Genomic DNA, 20,073 nt, shown 5'->3' on the forward strand with positions numbered 1-20,073 from the left:
CCAAAATCACTGCAGATGGTGATTGCAGCCATGAAATTACAAGACGCTTGCTCCTTGGAAGGAAAGTTATGACCAACCTAGACAGCATATTAAAAAGCAGAGACATTACTTTGGCAACAAATGTCCATCTAGTCAAGGCTATGGTTTTCCCAGTGGTCATGTATGGATGTGAGAGTTGGACTATGAAGAAAGCTGAGCACCAAAGAATTGATGCTTTTGAACCCTGGTGTTGGAGAAGACTCTTGAGAGTCCCTTGGACTGCAAGGAGATCCAACCAGTCCATCCTAAAGGAGATTAGTCCTGGGTGTTCACTGGAGGGACTGATGTTGAAGCTGAAACCAATACTTTGGCCACCAGATGCGGAGAGCTGACTCATTTGAAAAGACCCTGATGCTGGGAAAGATTGAGGGAAGGAGGAGAAGGGGACGACAGAGTATGAGATGGTTTGATGGCATCACCAACACAACGGACATGGGTTTGGGTGGACTCCGGGAGTTGGTGATGGACAGGGAGGCCTGGCATGCTAAGGTTCATGGGGTTGCAAAGAGTCGAGCACAACTGAGTGGCTGAACTGAGCTGAACTGAATATCACTAAGAATCTAATCAGAGGAATATTTTCCAAAATTCTAATTTCTGCTTGAAAATTCAAATTATCATCAGTAACAAATGCTGTTAGCTATTTTCCTTTAAGTAACAGGCTTACATCATTCATTTCAAGGAAACTACCAGAGAGCCAAGCCTGAATAATAATTTTTCTATCAGTTATTCTTTCAAAAATAAAAATAACATTCTAGATTGGCAGCTGCTGGTGAGGCAGGGTGCAAGGTGGGCAAAATGGATGAAGAAGGTCAAAGAAACAAAATTTCAGCTATAAAATAAGTAAACCATAGGGATGTAAACCACAGCATGGTGACTATGGGTAAAAATACTGTATTGTATACCTGAAAGCTGCTAAGAGAGTAGATCTTAAAAACTCTTTTCACAAGAAAAAAAATTGTAACTATGTGGTAATGGATGTTAACTAGACTCAGTGTGGTGATAATATACAGAAGTATCACATCATTATTCTGTACACCTAAAACTAAAATAATATATCTCAAAAAAATCAAATCTCAAAAAATTTTGTGAATAAAGGCAAAAAAGTAAAAACTCATGTAAATTTTAAAAATTAAAATGCTGTTCCATATTAAAAAGTGGCCACTTTGTCTCACAAATGTTTTTCCTCAAGACAACCACCGTAGGTACTTTAGTATATGGCAGAAGTGCTATATGCCATACTCCATTCTGCAACACAATATTACAAAGACATGCATTTAAAGGTCAAACTTTACTTAGATTAGTTTTTATTGCACTTTTTAAAGTGAAACTGCCATTTTTGTTGTTGTTGCAAGCACATGGTAAAGAAGAAAGCAATGACTCCTAGTACAGCTCGGTGCCATTGCTGAAATACATACAAAGGCAACGGCTGGCCTAGTCTACTACTGCTTGTTCATCATCAGTGCAAATGTCAACATGGTGAAAAGGCTAATGCATCTTAGTATTATTATGTAAGTCATTTTGATGTTATAAACCCCCTGCAAGAAACTCAGGGCCCACAGACAAAACTCTGAAAGCCATTATGCTAAATAAATAAACTTAGCTGCTGAAAGAATAATAGGAATATTAGTAGCTCCACAGTTTGTATAAGGAGAAACAATCTTGACTAGAAATAGGGAGCTGAGAAGTTTGCCTCAAAGCTATACGTGCACGGGAAGTTCATTTTTATTGTTACTTTATATGTTTTTTACTAATACTCTGTATGTTCACATTTATTGATACTTTTATGTTTATATGTTTTTATTAATACTTTAATGAAGGAATAAATGTCCATGTACTGGACATAAATCCTATGGACAGAGGAGCCTGGCAGGCTCCAGTTCACAGGGTCGCAAAAGAGTCAGACACAACTTAGCAACTAAACGGCAACAACAACAAAGACGTGAACCCATACAATTTATACGTCATACTGACTATCATGGACAGTCTATGTAACATGAACTCACTATTAAGTAGCTTCAGATTTCTAAAGTGCTTTTTAAAAATTCAATGCAGTACTTAACATCTTCTTCAATGTAAAACTAAGCAGAAATAGTTGATAAATTTTGTAATGGCCCACTTTCAGCTTAAACACTGCTAAATCATGAAGGGTAGTATTTTTATTTATAATGTCAAAAAATTATAATTCTAGTGAAATTTATCTCATGCAATATTGGGATAAAATTTTATAATCATTGTACTATCTGATCTTAACATTTACACCCTTGAGAGATACACAGGGAGAAAATAAAATAGATACTCTGAATGCAATACCCATTAATGATTTATTTTCAATATTTCAATAAAAAATATTATCTTTTGATCAAGTCAAGATGACTGTCAATCACAGGGCAAAAAAAAACCCATACAGACACACCCAAAAATGTTGATTTAGGAGCTTTTTAAAATAAAGCAGAGTGAGTACACATTAACACTTACAGAAAAAAACATTTTTAGCTATCCTTAAGTTCTGGTCACAGAATCATAATTCTAGTAACCCATGTTACATAATTACATTTTAAGCCATACAATTTAAATTGTATAAAACCAAAATGAAATCAAAGAAGGTCAACTTACTCGATCTGCTAATCCTCCAGGAACTATAGTTCTTACAACGACACCACTTGATTTTCCCCCAACGATTCCAAAACCTAATCCAGAGCCATCATTAATGAGCTCAACATCTTCAATATGGCCCCAACGAATCTACAAAGTAATAGCAAGCAAAAACCAAAGTTTTAGTAAAAACACATACATTCATTGCTTACCAATACAGTAATTATTAGAGTAACAGGTACACCAAAAAAAATTAATATTCATTCATGTAATTAATCAAGTCAACTTTCTAGTGACTCAGAGATGATTTCTATAGGATCAGAGATCCTCTTAAGGATTTTATAATCTGGTGGAGAGGTAAACTAAAACATAAACAATTAAAATATAAGACAGAATATTGGATCATAAGACACTGTAGCTCCAAGCAGACAGAAACACATTGCCTCATTCCCCTGTCTATGTCTGATACCTAGCACAGTGCCAATCACCTAGTAGGAACCAATAAACACATGTTTATCTGAATTAAAAAAGAATAATAAAATATTATAAAGATGGGAGGGCTATAGAGACAAGAGGTCAAATCCAATGAAAAATTATGAAAGACTTCAAGGAATAAAGGCAACCCACTCCAGTATTCTTGCCTGGAGAATTCCATGGCCCGAGGAGCCTCACGGGCTATAGTCCATGCAGTAGCAAGGAGTTGGACTTGACTGAGCGACTAACACTTTCAAGGAAAAGGCAGCATTTTAATTGCTCTACAAAGAAAAAATACATTCAAGCAAAAGGGAAATTTAAGAACAAAGCTAGGCTTAGATAAGGAGAATAAATGAAGGCTTTAGAAGAGGAAACAACAGGAGCAAAACAATGATTTAGAAAGAATCTGGCAGCAGTGTGAAGCATAAGATGGTGAGAAGGACAGAGTGACCAGAATGACTGAAGAGACTCTGAAGAAGAAATGTAGACCCAACTGAAGATATTGGCAAAGGATTATACAAATCAGACTAAAAGACATAGCGTTTTTCCTCTAACCGCAGGCTCCATCAGAAGTATACATTAAATCCACATAATCCACCTGCAGGGCAAAAGTCTACCCCTCAAGACATTAGGACATACTTAGTTTTTCTATTATACTAAATTGGAAAGTTATTACACAATGTTAAAAATAACCAGAGTTATCAGGAATATCTAGTAGATTCACACCTGGAACAATATCTAGTATCCAGGAAGCAACAATGTTTGCTAAAAATGCCTGAATTAGGGACAGCAGTTAATATGCATTCTCATTTAAGCCTCACATGTAATGCAGTTTCATTTAATCCTCACAACATCTCTGTGAACTAGACGACATCTCTATGAACTAGACACTTTGTTATTACTTGCAAGCAACAAATGATGAAACTGAGGTGTAGAGAACTCAAAGCATTTGCCCAGTAAGACTCAGTTATGAAGTAAGAGCTGGACTTGAACCCACCTTAGCCTCATACCGGACTCCTTATTCTTAACCACTGTGCTAAGCAACTTCCCACTTTGTTCATTCCACTTATTATGTAAATTGTGTTGCATAAATATTACTGATTACAATAGGGAAAATGTCTGTACATTAGTGTTGTGACCTTGTACTGTACCCAGAAAGTCTATTTTTTCTTTTTCCTAATGAATGAAAATTAAATAAATCAGCCAGCACTTAGTGTTATAAGAAAATAAGATTTATTAGATTGTGTTCTGAAGATGCAGGTCAAAATCTGTGAAATGTTACAAAGCAAGTTTAAAGATTCCCAAAGGAACATAAACTTTTTTTTTTTTTTAAACTTTTATTCTTTTAAATTGTTCAGTACACATCCTTATATGTAAAAAAAAAAAAAAAATTACTGTAATTTTGCAGTATCCATAATCTAGCCATAAAAAATCCAACTTATAAATATAATATTTTTAAAGCAAATAACCAAATCTTAAGATACTCATAGTAAATCTCTAATAAAAACTCCTAGCTTAATTAGTTAAGTGGTTATATGACCAAGGAACTCTTTCTATTACCAAACAAATTACACCCAATACTATAAATTACCCCCTACATTAAATAAAAACCTTAAACAAGGAGAATCAGAGGACACTGAAAAACACGACAAAAACTGTTCATCAACTATCCTGTTTAACATGCTAATGCTGTCTTTGGAGATATAATCTTTCTTGAACTACGACAAGTAAAATGACATCTTCTAAATATCTTTACACTTATTAAAAAACAAAGGTATGATTCAAAATTAAGGATTTTTCCAAATTTGCAACTCACTGTGTCAGGCAGATTTGCATCAGGTAGGCTGGTAGAAATGCTGCTTTTTGTGTGGACTGGCTCCCTGGCCACGATTAGACGCAAAGATCCAGTGGTTTCTTGTAACAATGCAATTGCTTGCTGGTGGGAAATGTTCTGATCCAGTGGCGTGTGATTAATAGCCAATATTTGATCATTTTCCCTTAACCTTTGATCCCTTGATGATAGAAGAAAATATTAAGTGATATAACAGCCAGAATTTTCTAACTTTCTGTTTTATATTGGAGTACAGCCGAGTAACAATGTTGTAATAGTTTCAGGTGGACAGCAAAGTGACTCAGCCATACACATACATGTATCTATTCTTCCCCAAACTCCCCTCCCATCCAAATAGGCTGATTTTCAAGATGTATTATTCAAGTAGTTTATACCTTATGGTACTACTTCACTTAATGCAATTATTGAAATATTTAATTGCATAATGTAACAGAGCTCTTCAGAGTGCTTTTCATCAAAGCACTTATTAGCTAATTAAGCAATTAAGTAGTGCATCCCTACACACCACACCATTTTAAAAGCCATTTGGCTGGAAAATAAGCAAAAAGAATGTATAGGGCCCCAGTGCTAAAGTTTTGCAAGTATAGGCATTGTCCTCATTGCGGCACCACCCTGTACCCCTGAACTCCTTCCAATCTGACTTCTCCGTGTACCAATATAGGGCTATATGGTCACCAATAACCTCCACTCTAGCAGATTCGCCCCATCTCCATTGTCCCTTACTTCTCCAACATTTGTCAATAGAAGCTAAACTCTCCTTGAAAGGCAAGAGAGATTATTTCCAAATCTATATCTGAGACCTTATCTCCTTCCCATCACCAATCCCCAGCTGCTAACCAAGGAAAACAGGATATTTTAAAAAAAAGAAATAAGCAAAATCTTAAGGAAAAAAAGTGCTATTATAGTTAATATTTTTTAATTAATTAATTTTAATTGGTTTCTGCCATACATCAACATGAATCAGCCATGGGTATACATATGTCCTCAAAGCAAGAATACTAAAGTGGTTTGCCATTCCCTTCTCCAGTAGACTATGTCGGAAGCATCACTACAAACAAAGCTAGTGGAGATGATGGAATTCCAGTTGAGCTATTTCAAATCCTAAAAGACGATGCTATGAAAGTGCTGCACTCAATATGCCAGCAAATTTGGAAAATTCAGCCAAATTCCAGGCCACAGGACTGGAAAAGGTCAATTTTCATTCCAATCCCAAAAAAAGGCAAAGTCCAAGAATGTTCAAACTACCGCACAATTGTACACATCTCACACGCTAGCAAAGTAATATTCAAAATTCTCCAAGCCAGGCTTGGTACATGAACCAATGAACCATGAACTTCCAGATGTTCAAGCTGGATTTAGAAAAGGCGGAAGAACCAGAAATCAAATTACCAACATCCGTTGGATCATCAAAAAAGCAAAAGAGTTCCAGAAAAACATCTACTTCTCCTTTATTGAATACGCTAAAGCCTTTGACTGTATGGGTCTCAACAAACTGAAAAATTCTTCAAGAGATGGGAATACCAGACCACCTGACCTTTCCCCTGAGAAATCTGTATGCAGGTCAAGAAGCAATAGTTAGAACTGGACATCAACAACAGACTGGTTCCAAATCGGGAAAGGAGTAGGTCAAAGCTGTATATTGTTACCCTGCTTATTTAACTTATAGGCAAAGTACATCATGCGAAATGCTGGGCTGGATGAAGCACAAGCTGGAATCAAGATTGCCGGGAGAAATATTAATAACCTCAGATATGCAGATGACACCACCCTTATGGCAGAAAATGAAGAACTAGAGCCTCTTGATGAAAATGAAAGAGGAGAGTGAAAAAGTTGGCTAAAAACTCAGCATTTAGAAAACTATGATCATGGCATCCAGTCCCATCACTTCATGGCAAATAGATGGGGAAACAATGAAAACAGTGAGAGACTTTATTTTCTTGGGCTCCAAAATTACTGCAGATGTTGACCACAGCCATGAAATTAAAAGACACTTGCTCCTTGGAAGAAAAGCTATGACAAACCTAGACAGCATATTAAAAAGCAGAAACATTACTTTACCAACAAAGAAAGTGAAGTCACTCAGTCGTGTCTGACTCTTTGTGACCCCATGGACTGTAGCCCACCAGGCTCCTCCATCCATGGAATTTCCTAGGCAAGAGTACTGGTTACCAACAAAGGTCCGTCTAGTCAAAGCTATGGTTTTTCCAGTAGTCTTGTATGGATGTGAGAGTGGGACTATAAAGAAAGCTGAGCACCAAAGAATTGATGCTTTTGAACTATGGTGTTGGAGAAGACTCTTGAGAGTCCCTTGGACTGCAAAGAGTTCAAACCAGTCAATCCTCAAGGAAATCAGTCCTGAATACTCAAGTATCTAATAATACTGGACTGGCTTGCCATGCCGTCCTCCAGAAATGTTCAATATAGTTAATATTTTTTGAGCACTTATTAGGAGCCAGAAACTCTGCTAAATGCTTTACAGGCATTATCTATTTTAGTCTTTATAATCACCTTTTAAAGTACTTTAGTTAAATTTTACATGTAAGAAATTAAAGGGAGTTTAGCATCTTATCTAAAGAGTCTGACTGTAAACCATACTCTGTAACTTCTTAAAGTACATACTAAGAGTAGGATTTACTCTGGTTTACAATATATGACTTCATTATCTCCTAAACACCCCACATCCTCTTCATTATTTCCACAGTTCCTTATCTTTATCTCTGTTGTATCCACCCATCTCTCCTTTCTATTCTCAATGTCAACCATCCAACTGAGATCCATATCTAATACCTAAAGCCTGACTTGCAAAATTCCTCAAGGTTTATTTTTCTAGGCTCTCCTGTGCTGAATCTGCAAGGAGATCCAACCAATCAATCCTCAAGGAAATCAGTCCTGAATATTCATTGGAAGGACTGATGTTGAAGCTGAAACTCCAATACATTGGCCACCTGATGCGAAGAGCTGACTCATTTGAAAAGACCCTGATGCTGGGAAAGGTGGGAAAAGAAGGGGACTATAGAGGATTAGATGGTTGGATGGCATCACTGACTCAATGGACATGAGTTTGAGTAAACTCCAGGGGTTGGTGATGGACAGGGAGGCCTGGCATGCCGCAGTCCATAGGGTCACAAAGAGCTGGACACGACTGAGAGACTGAACTGAACTGAACTGTGCTGGTATTTCTCATCTCAAAAGTATATAATGACTGTCTACGGTTGTTGGCCAGTGAAGCGAAGACGCTCAGTTGTGTCCAGCTCTTTGCAACCCCATGGACTATAGCCCACCAGGTTCCTCAATCCACAGGCAAGAGTACTAGAGTGAGTTGCCATTTCCTTCTCCAGAGAATCTTCCTGACCCAGGGATCGAACCCGGGTCTCCCGCATCATAGGCAGATGCTTTATCATCTGAGCCACCAGGGAAGGAGCGTCAAAGGAAAGAATTTTGTCATGACTGTTTCATAAAAGAACTTCTTTAACCTTCAAAAGTAAAAATCTCTCTGAGAAGGGATCATCTCAGAACAGAGAAGTATAATTCATAAATTTAGAATTATGAAAATTCATATCACCCTTATGCTTTTCTCAGGTCACAGCAGCAGATTCAGCAAAACTTCATCAAGGACCAGAATTCAGTAGCTCCTGACCTCTAGGACACAGTGTAAACTTGACTGGTATTCAAAGGCCACTACATTTGGCCCCAAAGTACTCTTCCAACTTGGCTTCCTCTCTCTATATATAAATCCCTTTTCTAACTATCCTGATCTACTCTTTTCCTCTTAAACATGTCTGGTATTTTCTGCTTTTGTGTAAATGGTTTTCTCTATCTCTAATGCCCTTCCACTCCACTCAGCCAAATTCAATCCACCCTCCATGTTGCAACAAAGTGTCTTTGCTTCTGTCTCTTGTCTCTTCATCACTCATCTCATTATCATGATGCTCTGAGCTACTTGCTTATCACTCATTAAGCATTCATTTTACTACGTTAGCTGTCCACAGAGCTAGCTACATCCTTCCCTACTAGATTTTAAGTTTCCTGAGAAGAGGGACTGAGATGTTTTATACTCTCCTTTGGTACTCTTGCCTGGAAAATCCCATGGATGGAGGAGCCTGGTAGGCTGCAGTACGAGGGGTCGCTAAGAGTCGGACACGCTAAGAGTCAGACACGACTGAGCGACTTCACTTTCACTTTTCACTTTCCTGCATTGGAGAAGGAAATGGCAACCCACTCCAGTGTTCTTTCCTGGAGAATCCCAGGGACGGGAGAGCCTGATGGGCTGCCGTCTATGGGGTTGCACAGAATCAGACACGACTGAAGTGACTTAGCAGCAGCAGCAGCACCTTGGAACTAACTAGTTATTTCATTTTTGATGCCAAAATTGTGGGTGGCTCTTAAAATAGGTCACATTGCATTAAAAATGTTGCTTATATATATCCTTTTATTATATTAGGAAAGGTTTATATTAGAGAACAACAATATGATATAAAATTGTACATACTTTAAGACCTTGTCTTTATGAAAAAGAAAACATTCTAGTGAATTTCTTGACAGTCCAGTGGTTAGGACTCAGCACTTTCAGTGCTGTGGCCTGGGTTCAATTTCTAGTTGGGAAACTAACATCACACAAGTGACACGGTGCAGCCCAAAAAAACATTCCAATGCGTTTCCTACAGTTTTCTCAGGGTAGTCAAAGTCCAGGAGCTTTTTGGTGGGTAGGAGGAGTTAATATATTTCTATATTTTATATTATAGCCATGTATTACTTTCATAATGATTTTCATAATTTTGAAATATATATTTTTTAACATTGAAAATGTTGCTTGTGAACTTCTCCCTAGTCCTGAAGAAATCTTTTTTTTTTTTTTTAAGGAACATTTATTTTTAAATATGACCACTCCAGGACAATATCCAGGAATCACCTTCCATTTTCCCATCTCCCACATCCTCCTTCGTCTAACTTCTTCACCTAAATTCCTACTCACAGCTTACTCATTAAGGGAAATTTCTTAATTAATCCCAAATGAACAAGTTACTCTTGAATCTTTTTGACCCTGATATATTATTAACTCATTTTACAATACGTTGGTCCTTAATTTACTCACACTAAAATTTTCTATTTTCTGGAAATCAATTCTATTTTAATCTACCTTTTCCTCTACCCAGTAGACTTCTAGGACATCTCATTTCTTTCCAGTCAGTATCTGCCTAGGGAATATAAACTTAACCCAAAATAAACAAACTGCAGAAGTCTTTGGAAAATATTATTTTGATACATTCTAAAGCTCAACTCACTTTACTCCTACTATTATTTATAATTTAACTCTCTCATACTATATATATAAATAAATTCACACTTTGCATTCGAGGTGAGACCAGTTCTTTTCTCTCCACTGCAACATTCAGAAATAATGGATTTCCATGACTTCAAGAGCCAAAGGATGTTCAGTAAGCTCCTGATATAACACAGTCCTATGTGGAGAATCCTCAGAAGAAAGAAAGACCATTTAAAATGATCCAGAAGGTCTTGCATGGCTGGCCTCTACCTCTCTCTAGCAATTTTTTGCACTGCCTTGCACTAAGCTACCACATCAGATAAACACCAGACACACTCCTAAGATATGAGCTGTGTTCCACCTCTTCTCAGGGCTACAGGTGAAGTATCTATTCCTCTCCCCGGTACCTTCTGCGCTCTGGAGACTCCACTGTTGCCTCTCAAATTTCCCTTAAGCACCATTGCTTCTGGGAAGCTCCCTGACTACTTAGCTGTGGTGACAAGTCTTTACACACTCAAATATGAAACTCTTCTTTTCTGAAGTGCTCACCTCATGTTGTACTTACAGACCTATTAGTACAGAGTAATTGAGATGTAAGAATGCACCACAAAATGGTCAACAACATTGAAAATACACTAAAACCACTGAATTATATACCCCAAGATGGTGACGTTTACATTATATGAATTATATCCCAATAATGATTCTTAAGTCAAAAAAAATTAAAAAGAAAATCTGAGTCAATCAAAGTTAAGTAGGCTTTTATCAAGGGACTTCACAGCCTTAAAGAAGCCACTGTCAAGTGACTCTAAGTCCAGTTTACCCTGATTGCCGAGCTTTGCCAGAATAGTCCTAATTATACTTCCTGTCTCAGTGTCATATTAATGGCACAGCCTCTAACTCTCCAAAATGTCCCAACTTGGACAATGAATTATATGACTATCCTAAGACTCTGATGCTGGGAGGGATTGGGGGCAGGAGGAGAAGGGGACGACTGAGGATGAGATGGCTGGATGGCATCACTGACTCGATGCACGTGAGTCTGAGTGAAGTCCGGGAGTTGGTGATGGACAGGGAGGCCTGGCCTTCTGCGATTCATGGGGTCGCAGAGAGGGACACGACTGAGCAACTGAACTGAACTGAAGTATGTATATCCAATCTCCAAACAGAGGATTGTTTCTCAAATACAACTGACAACTGGACTTCACTTGTGGTCCAATGGTTAAGAATCCATCTGCCGATGCAGGGACACAGGTTCGATCCCTGGTCTAGAAAAATCCCACATGTCAGGACAACTAAGTTTGTACACCGCAACTACTGAGCCTGTGTGATCTAGAACCCGTGCTCTGCAACAAGAGAAGCCCTCACAATGAGAAGTCCATGCACCCCAACGAAGAGCGGCCCCTGCTCGCCACAACTAGAGAAAGCCCAGATGCAGTAACAAACACCCAGCACAATAAAAAACAAATTAAAAAAAAAATTTAGTGTAATGGATGAATACATCACGGTGTATTTGTATAGTTGAATACTATACAACAATGAAAATGAATGAAGTGCTACAATCGACCATGTTGATGAATTTCACAAACATAATGTTGAACAAAAGAAGCCAGACGAAAATAAATGCATATTATAAAATAAATATATAGCTGACTACTGCTATAACTCCTCACAACAAACTTCAGGAAATGCTCCATTAGATTGTAGAATAAAGGTACAAAGGTCATAAAAATCCATCATTTCTGAATTTTCAGTTGAGGAGATTAGAACTGACCCCCAATACATGGATAACATGAATCCAAAAGTATATTATTGACTGAATTTTCTGTAATAGTTATGCTACTGCTGCTAGCTTTCTAACAGGCAACAGTAATACTAATATATATTTTTAAAAGTAATAATATAATGAATAGTGTGCTTTTTAAATAAATAATAAACAAAAGAGCTGAAATCAAGTAGAGACAAAATACAAGTCTTACACATAACACTTAAAAAAATAAAACTCAGGCACAAGTGCAGAGGGGGAATCACATAGACTTCAGAGGGATTTTTGTTGACAATAAGTGAAATAAACAGCATGTTATGACCAATAAAAGAGTTGTTACAATCTCAAGTTTAATAAATAACATAATATGTAGAATGTAAATTTCAATATGTCCATCTTACTGATCAAACCATTGCTGTATCACATTCAGTTGTGAGAGAGTGTGATGGGGAACGGAAAGAACATGAGCTTTGCCATCAGACAGTCTGAGAATCACATCATGGTTCCAGCATTAATAGCTCTGTGACTATAGGGAAACCACTGAACTTCTGAACATTCACATCTATAAAATGGAATAATGATACTACTAGCTACACTGATGCCACAAGTATATGTGAAAATATATGCAAAAGGCCTGAAAAATGCATAAGAGGAAAGCGTTAGCTGCTCTCATTAACTGTTCTGGTATGACTAGTTCCTTATTCTCCTTAATGTTTTCAGAATTGTTAGGAAAAAATTAGCAAAAAGCAAATGAACACGCTTCCTCACCTGCCAGCTATACTCCCTGGCTGCACTTCCTTCACGAAGATGTCCACTTCTCCCAGATTTTGACCTCTAAGGGCCACCACACTGAATCCAAGGCCTCCAGTCGAAGGCCGTTCTATATCTATGTATTCGATTTGCCGGCCCTAATGAAGGGGAATTTAAAAAAAGTCAATGAAATTTACATTTAATCAACCTGCCCTTTCTAAGGAACTAAAATTTCTATTTTGTAAATAGCCCCCAAACAGCTTCTCTTAAGTCATTTCTAGGAAACCAAATAAACTCAGCATTTCAGTAATAAATTATTTATTTCTGGAAATCCTCTCCCTTGATTATTTTCAGTAGAACATAAGGGGGCATGTGCACTGTTCTGCAACCTCAGGGAATTGGAGAGATATTTTCACACTTCATTCACAGTATGAGATGAATCCCAAGCTAGATGAAAATTCCTGAGAAAAAATGTATTTTCCCATAGTAAATTCTAAATTACTTTTTATAATGAATTTCTCTAAATTCTCTTGAAGCAAAATATTCCTATTTTTAAATAAGAAAAGTAAACTAGACTTATCAAAAATATTCTAGTGTTGAGACCTAAATCAGAATCAGCTGCATTTTTTTTAGTGTTCTGTTTTTAATTCTATTGTGATAAATTAATATTTTATTAGGTTAATTCAAAAGATTACAGAAAGGCCACCATTCAAATGGGGCTACCTGTGACAAGTATTTTATTGCTTTGGTGAATAATTAATTGCATTTATTACATGAGAACTTCACAAATGTAATAAATAATAACTAATAAAAGCATCACATAAAAATATTATTAGTCAAATTAAGGGGATACAGCAATTAGATCAAAAAAGGAATTAGGTGTAGAACATTATTTAACTATCACACCTTAAATAGATTCTTTTTAACTTTCAAACTCAAGTTCCATTTTTTAGGGTACTTGTTAGAAGGCAAGGTGAATAAAGGAAACTAGCACATCTAAAAATTCAACTGTCTGTCATTTGATTTTAATAGATACTAAGGATGAAATGGGATTACACTTTCAAATATTTTCCTAGACTTTCCAAATTATAATTTTCCAAATTATATTTGGATTTTATATATACTATAAATTATATATACTAGATTTCCAAATTATATTAGTTCTAACTCCCATTAATTCTGTTTTGATATAAAATTTAAAATAATTTCAAAGAATTATATCACTTCTGCAGACACCTTATTTTTCCTTCTATGAGCAAAACTGTGAGAATCTCTTTCCTTACAAATTACAAGCGTACAGATGTGTCAGACTGGAGTCATTGTCTTAAAACCTATCCTCACCAGGCACGCGGATATTTTTCTTATGTAATTTTAAACAAATTACCAACTCACAGATTAGAAAATAGTACCAACTCCTCCTAACAATATAAAAACACAAGCAAACAAAACACAGAGTAACACTTTTTAGAGGCAAAAAAGTGTGAGTGTAGGTTTCTTTTTTAACCTCCAACAAGAGAAATAAAGCTAAATAGTCCCTTGACAAGATATAACTTTACCTGGGCCATCTGTTGGATGACTGAGTTAAAATCTTCATTTCCTGACTTCGGAGCCCAAGAAAATAACCCAGATACAGTCAAGTTATTAGAGGACCTGTGGGCATTCCCATTAGTAATGGCACCATCCGTGAACACCAATAACCCTTTCCTAGAAAAATCAAAGTTGGCTGAACAATCTGAGGGTATATGGCTGAGCTGTTGGAGAAAAAAAGAGAGAATTATCAACATAAACCTATAGACAAGAAGTATTTCTATTTACTAAATATTATATTTTATCTCTCACATGTATAATGGCATGCTAAATATATACCTGTGAAAGAAATAAGATACAGATACATGAATCTGTGCTTATAAGGCTATAAATGTTTTATTTAGTATTATACAAAATGTTTAACTTATTCTCATTTCCTGCCTTCTACTGTTACCTCAGGTTAATATAGCATGTAATGTAGCTCATTATACTTTACATACACAGACATGTCCAGGCACATAAACATGCATGTGAGACGCTGAGACCTTCTGCATTTATCTATACATTTCAGTGGCTCAGTTGGTAAGGAATCTGCCTACAATGTAGGAGACCCGGGTTTGATCCCTGGGTCAGGAAGATCCCCTGGAGAAGGAAATGGCAACCTACTCCTGTACTCTTGCCTGGAGAATTCCATGGACAGAGGAGTAGGGCAGGCTACCGTCCATGGGATCGCAAAGAGTTGGAGGCAACTGTGCGACTGACTTTCACTTTCATACATTTCCATGTGGGGAAACACAAAAGATCTGCAGGTAGTATATTCAAAGGTAACTCAGCATTTATTAAGTGCTTGCTATAAGTAAAGTACTATACCCAAACTCTTATACAGTATCTCACATAGTCTTTACAATAGCCCTAGAGATACTCTTATTTCATTTTGTGAACATGGAAACTGAAGCACACAGGGATTAAATAATCTGCCCATTAGTAGCAAATGTATTGCAAAGCCACTTAAACACTAGTTGGGGAAAAAAAAAAAAGCTGGGGGGATTCAGTAATTAAGAAAAAAGAAAAATAGAGGTTAATTTTTAAAATACCATTGGCTGAGGGACTTCCCTGTTGGTCCAGTGGTTAAGATTAAGACTCTGCACTCCCAATATAGGGAGCATGGGTTCAATCCCTGGTCAGGGAACTAAAATCTGTCATGCCTCATGGTGTGACCAAATTAATTAATTGATTGATTTAAAAATACCACTGGCTGATACAAGTACCAACACAATAGAACAAAGGAAATATCAGGAACAAATGTCATAAGACTCACAGACAATAATCAATACCCATAAAAACTCTATGAAAACACAGATATGAAAAATCACATGGAGTTTATAGCTGAATGAATAAAATATGATGATTTATGTAATAACTGCACACTAAATAAACATAAAAGATTGTTATTATGATGGAACAGTTGCTTAAGTCCAATTTTAGTCCAGTATGAGTGATAGATTTGTAGTGATCTTTCCCAACTTCTATTGCCACCAATAGCATTCACTGCTGTGATGTACTCATTCCATTATCAGAGAATATAGAAGCTTCAGTATGGGGAGTGCTAAAATTCTGGTATAAATTTTGATCTAGAGAAAGTAATTCACAGAAAGACATATGTGCAGAATTTAATCCTTAGTTAGTTATAGAAAAATCACTTGCTAAATATTTATGGATAGGCATTTTGGTTTATCAGCAAAACGCATTTTTTTCCCCAAATTTTGTTAATTTTCACATAACAACTCTGCTACATTATCTTTAACTACATTTAAAATTCTGCCAATATTTAATCTATAAGATAGCTACTATTCAAGCTCAGCTTCTAGAATAGATGATTTAAAACCAAACTGCCATCCCTGACCCCAAAATAGAACAACCAGGAGAGTAGGTAAAACTCTTAATTAACATCACTCCAAGCAGAGGGGCTATGTGTCCTGTAATTCTGAAGAAAATGTTGAGAATTTTCAAAGCATCTGACCTTTACATAAATAAGTATAAAAACTAGAATCCAAAGCCAAACACAAAACTTATTATCAACATTTTTAAACTATCTATGCCAATGCTACCTGCACACAAGTCCCAATACAGCCTCTTTGCAGAATTAAGAGTAGACTGTTTGTATCTATCTCCTTCTATCTTTCCTTGCTGGTTTGAATAATAGCAACAGGTAAAACCTTGATGGGTAACTTACTTGCCCCTTTAGTTGCTTGATGGACTGTTGAAGTGTGAGTATCTGGTTGAAAAGGGGGCTCTTTAGGGTCTCATAAAACAGAGAGAGCTTTTCATTCTGCGAAGTGTCACCCTTCTCCTGCAATTTCATTTTCAAGCGATCAAGAACTTGCAGGACCTGCAGTTTATCTTTTTTAAAAAGAATAATGAGTACAAGTTAAATCCCACCTTACATTCCATTTTTGAATAATTAATTTAGTGAAAGAAGTATATATCTAGTTTACCTGCAGCAGGATTTTCAGGCATTTTGAATTACTGCCTTCAATCACTTTTAAAGAAACCTAAAGAAAAAATTTTAAATATAACAGAAAAATTACTTTCCATTAGTGTATACAATTCTATAGTCCTATAAAAAAGTCAAAGAAAACCTCAAGAACATTCTCCATCAAAATATTTCATTCAAGAAATCCAAATTAAAAGCCATACACAGCCACTAAAATGGCTAAAACTAGAAAGCAAAACAGATCATTGTAAGTGGTGACAAAAATATGAAGTAACTGGGACTCTGAGGCATTGCTAGTAGGAATGTAAAATGGCACAAACACTCTGAATAACTGACAGTTTTTTGGAAGTTAAAACTACACTTACTATATGACCCAGTACTTTTCCACTTTTAAACACTCACCCAAAAGTGAAAATATATGCCCACAAAAGACCTATGCAAAAATGTTCAGGGAATTCCCTGGTGGTCCAGTGGTTAGGATTCGGTGCTTTCATTGCCAAGGGCCGGGGTTCAATCCCTGGTCAGGAAACTTAGATCCCACAAGTTGTAGGATGTGGTCGAAAAACAGCAACAACATAGCATTTTTATTTATAAAAGCCCCAAACCAGAAAAACCCAAATGTCTAATAACAGACTAAAAGATAAATCAATTAAGATATGTAAACAAAATAGAATATCCAGAAATAAAAACAGAAAACATTACTGACACACACAACAAAGATGAATCTCAAAAACAGTATTGAGGGAAAAGAAACAGACCAACAAGGATATGATTGCCTGGGCACAGTGGAAAGCAGTTGACTAGGAAAATATCTGAGGGAGCTTTTTTGGGGTGATGGAAATGTTCTTTTTTTTTTTTTAATGTTCTATGTTTTGAATGGAGTATTACTTAAACAAATGTGTACATTTATTACAATTCATTGACCTATATATTTGTTATATTTTATTGTATGTAAGTTATACTTAAAGAAAGTTAATTAAAAAAGAGAGAGAGAGAGATCCTAGGCTGGAAAAGAACATCCAAATAATGTATAAAGAAGATACTAGAGAGACTAGGGGAAAAAATCCAAACTAGTCATCAAATGATAATCACCCAATCTGGCATTGTCCATGGATAATTTTTTTTAATTCCAATGATTTGCTCAAACTAGCCTAAAATGTAATCAAAACTCAAAAAGTTATATATACTTCCCTGGTGACTCAGGGTGGAGAGTCCACCTCCTGATGCAGGGACACAGACTCAATCCCTGGGCCAGGAGGATCCCACATGCCCTGGAGTGGCTGAGCCCATAAACCACAACTACTGAGCCTGTGTTCTGGAGCCCGGGAGCCGTGCAACTTCTGAGCCCACACGCAGCAACCACTGAAGCCTGTGCGCCCTAGAGCCAGTGCTCCGCAACAAGAGAAGCCATGGCAATAAGAAGTTCTCCCACTGCAACTAGAGTAATCCCTGCTCACCACAACTAGAGAAAAGCCCGCACAACAACAAAGATTCTGCACAGCCAAAAAAAAAAAAACCCTCAAGATTTTAGCAAACCCTTTTCTTTGTTGAAAATGGCACTTTCACAGTGGTCACTTAAATAAAACAAAACAAACCCTAGCGATCACTTTCACTGTGATACTTTCATATCACATACACTATGAAAGCTTATCACTTTCACAGTGGTACACTGTTGTAAATGAACCATCTAGGAAATATGAGTGCTACACAATCCAACTGTTCTTACATCATCTCTGAATGCACTTCAGAACACAATCTTTATCTTCTAACTCAAGATCATTAAGCAAGAAAGTATATGAAAAGCCAGTAAGAGATGCTTTGGGCATTGATAAAAGGTTCCTATATTCCATTCAAACATTCATTGGATTCCATGTGAATAGAACATCACAGAAAAACTTCTGATATGCTCAGCATCTCAACTATGCAGCCCTTCAAACTACCCACTGACAGGTAAATGTGAATAATGGAAGGGTAGTCACAATGTCCTTTTCTGTAGCAGCACTTAGCCCAAGAGTGGACAAGAGCAGCTTTGTGGTCATTAATACTGTACATCAACCTCTCAAAATCAAAGAAAGCAAGCTAAAACTATGAAGTGCTACTTTTTATATTAGATTGGCATTTTTTTCTAATAATAGCTTGTACCCCAGATGTCATAGAAAAACAGGTGGGAAAACAAATCTGCACAATCTTCTAGGAGAGTGACTGAGCAATATCTATCAATATATTAAATTCATATTCTCTTCTACCCAGAATATTAACTTCTGAGTGTCTCTTCTAAAGAAAGGAGAGACAAAAAGGCACACAGATGATGTACAAGCACATTTGCTGCATTGCTTTTAAACAATAAAACTCCTGGAAAAATTAAACTATCAAAATCAGTCATTAAAATAATGAATATGGTTGAAATGTACTGAAACAGGAATGAGTGGGTAATGGTTATCAGCAAGCCTGTGGCTCAATCCTTCATCGAGGGATTCCCAGATTGATGCCAGACCTCCTCCGTGCAAACAAGCTAAAAGGTTTTAATAGATAACACAGTCTCTAATTTTAAAATGTCAGGAAATACCTGATCTGTCTTAATTGATATTGTAAATAATATGAGAACATATGGATTTATAGAGCATAGCTGGCTGAAAGATGGGAGGTAATCACAAAGACATTTTCTATTTGGGGAACTAATGGAGTATAAATCTTGGGATTCCCCAAACCGAAGAGGCTTCCTTTAAGAAAATGTTTCTGTATATGTTGTTCACAACTGGTCTGGTAACCCCAAACAAAACAAAAAATAATGTGTTCCTAGGTTGAATTTTACTCGACACATTAAAACTATCAGTAAAAGTCTGTTAAAAATCGCAGTAAAAGTCTGTTAGAAATACATTTACAAGTAACGTAACATCAGTCTATGTGTAAGGAGGTATTTTAGGCATGCTGATAGGGAAATAGATGGGGAAACAGTGGAAACAGTGTCAGACTTTATTTTTCTGGGCTCCAAAATCACTACAGATGGTGACTGCAGCCATGAAATTAAAAGACACTTACTCCTTGGAAGGAAAGTTATGACCAACCTAGATAGCATATTGAAAAGCAGAGACATTACTTTGCCAACAAAGGTCCATCTAGTCAAGGCTATGGTTTATGGAGTTGGACTGTGAAGAAGGCTGAGCGCCGAAGAATTGATGCTTTTGAACTGTGGTGTTGGAGAAGACTCTTGAGAGTCCCTTGGACTGCAAGGAGATCCAACCAGTCCATTCTGAAGGAGATCAGCCCTGGGATTTCTTTGGAAGGAATGATGCTAAAGCTGAAACTCCAGTACTTTG

The 20,073-nt window shown here is 36.7% G+C and overlaps 1 protein-coding gene across 4 annotated transcripts in view; it reads right to left on the reverse strand.

Moving 5' to 3' along the window:
* The window catches only part of INADL (InaD-like (Drosophila)), a 396,383-nt gene that overhangs the window by 357,848 nt on the left and 18,462 nt on the right, over positions 1 to 20,073 (reverse strand). For all 4 annotated transcript variants that reach the window (XM_010833911.1, XM_010833910.1, XM_010833909.1 and 1 more), the window contains exons 2-7: positions 16,758 to 16,814; positions 16,496 to 16,662; positions 14,292 to 14,486; positions 12,754 to 12,893; positions 4,922 to 5,117; positions 2,653 to 2,781 (exon numbers count right to left, since the gene is read on the reverse strand). In XM_010833911.1, coding sequence (XP_010832213.1) covers positions 2,653 to 2,781; positions 4,922 to 5,117; positions 12,754 to 12,893; positions 14,292 to 14,486; positions 16,496 to 16,662; positions 16,758 to 16,779 — 849 coding nt within the window. In that variant the 5' untranslated portion in view covers positions 16,780 to 16,814. The remainder of the gene's footprint in view (positions 1 to 2,652; positions 2,782 to 4,921; positions 5,118 to 12,753; positions 12,894 to 14,291; positions 14,487 to 16,495; positions 16,663 to 16,757; positions 16,815 to 20,073) is intronic.

The sequence above is a fragment of the Bison bison genome, unplaced genomic scaffold, assembly GCF_000754665.1.
Source record: "Bison bison bison isolate TAMUID 2011002044 unplaced genomic scaffold, Bison_UMD1.0 scf7180017863957, whole genome shotgun sequence".
NCBI lineage: Eukaryota > Metazoa > Chordata > Mammalia > Artiodactyla > Bovidae > Bison > Bison bison.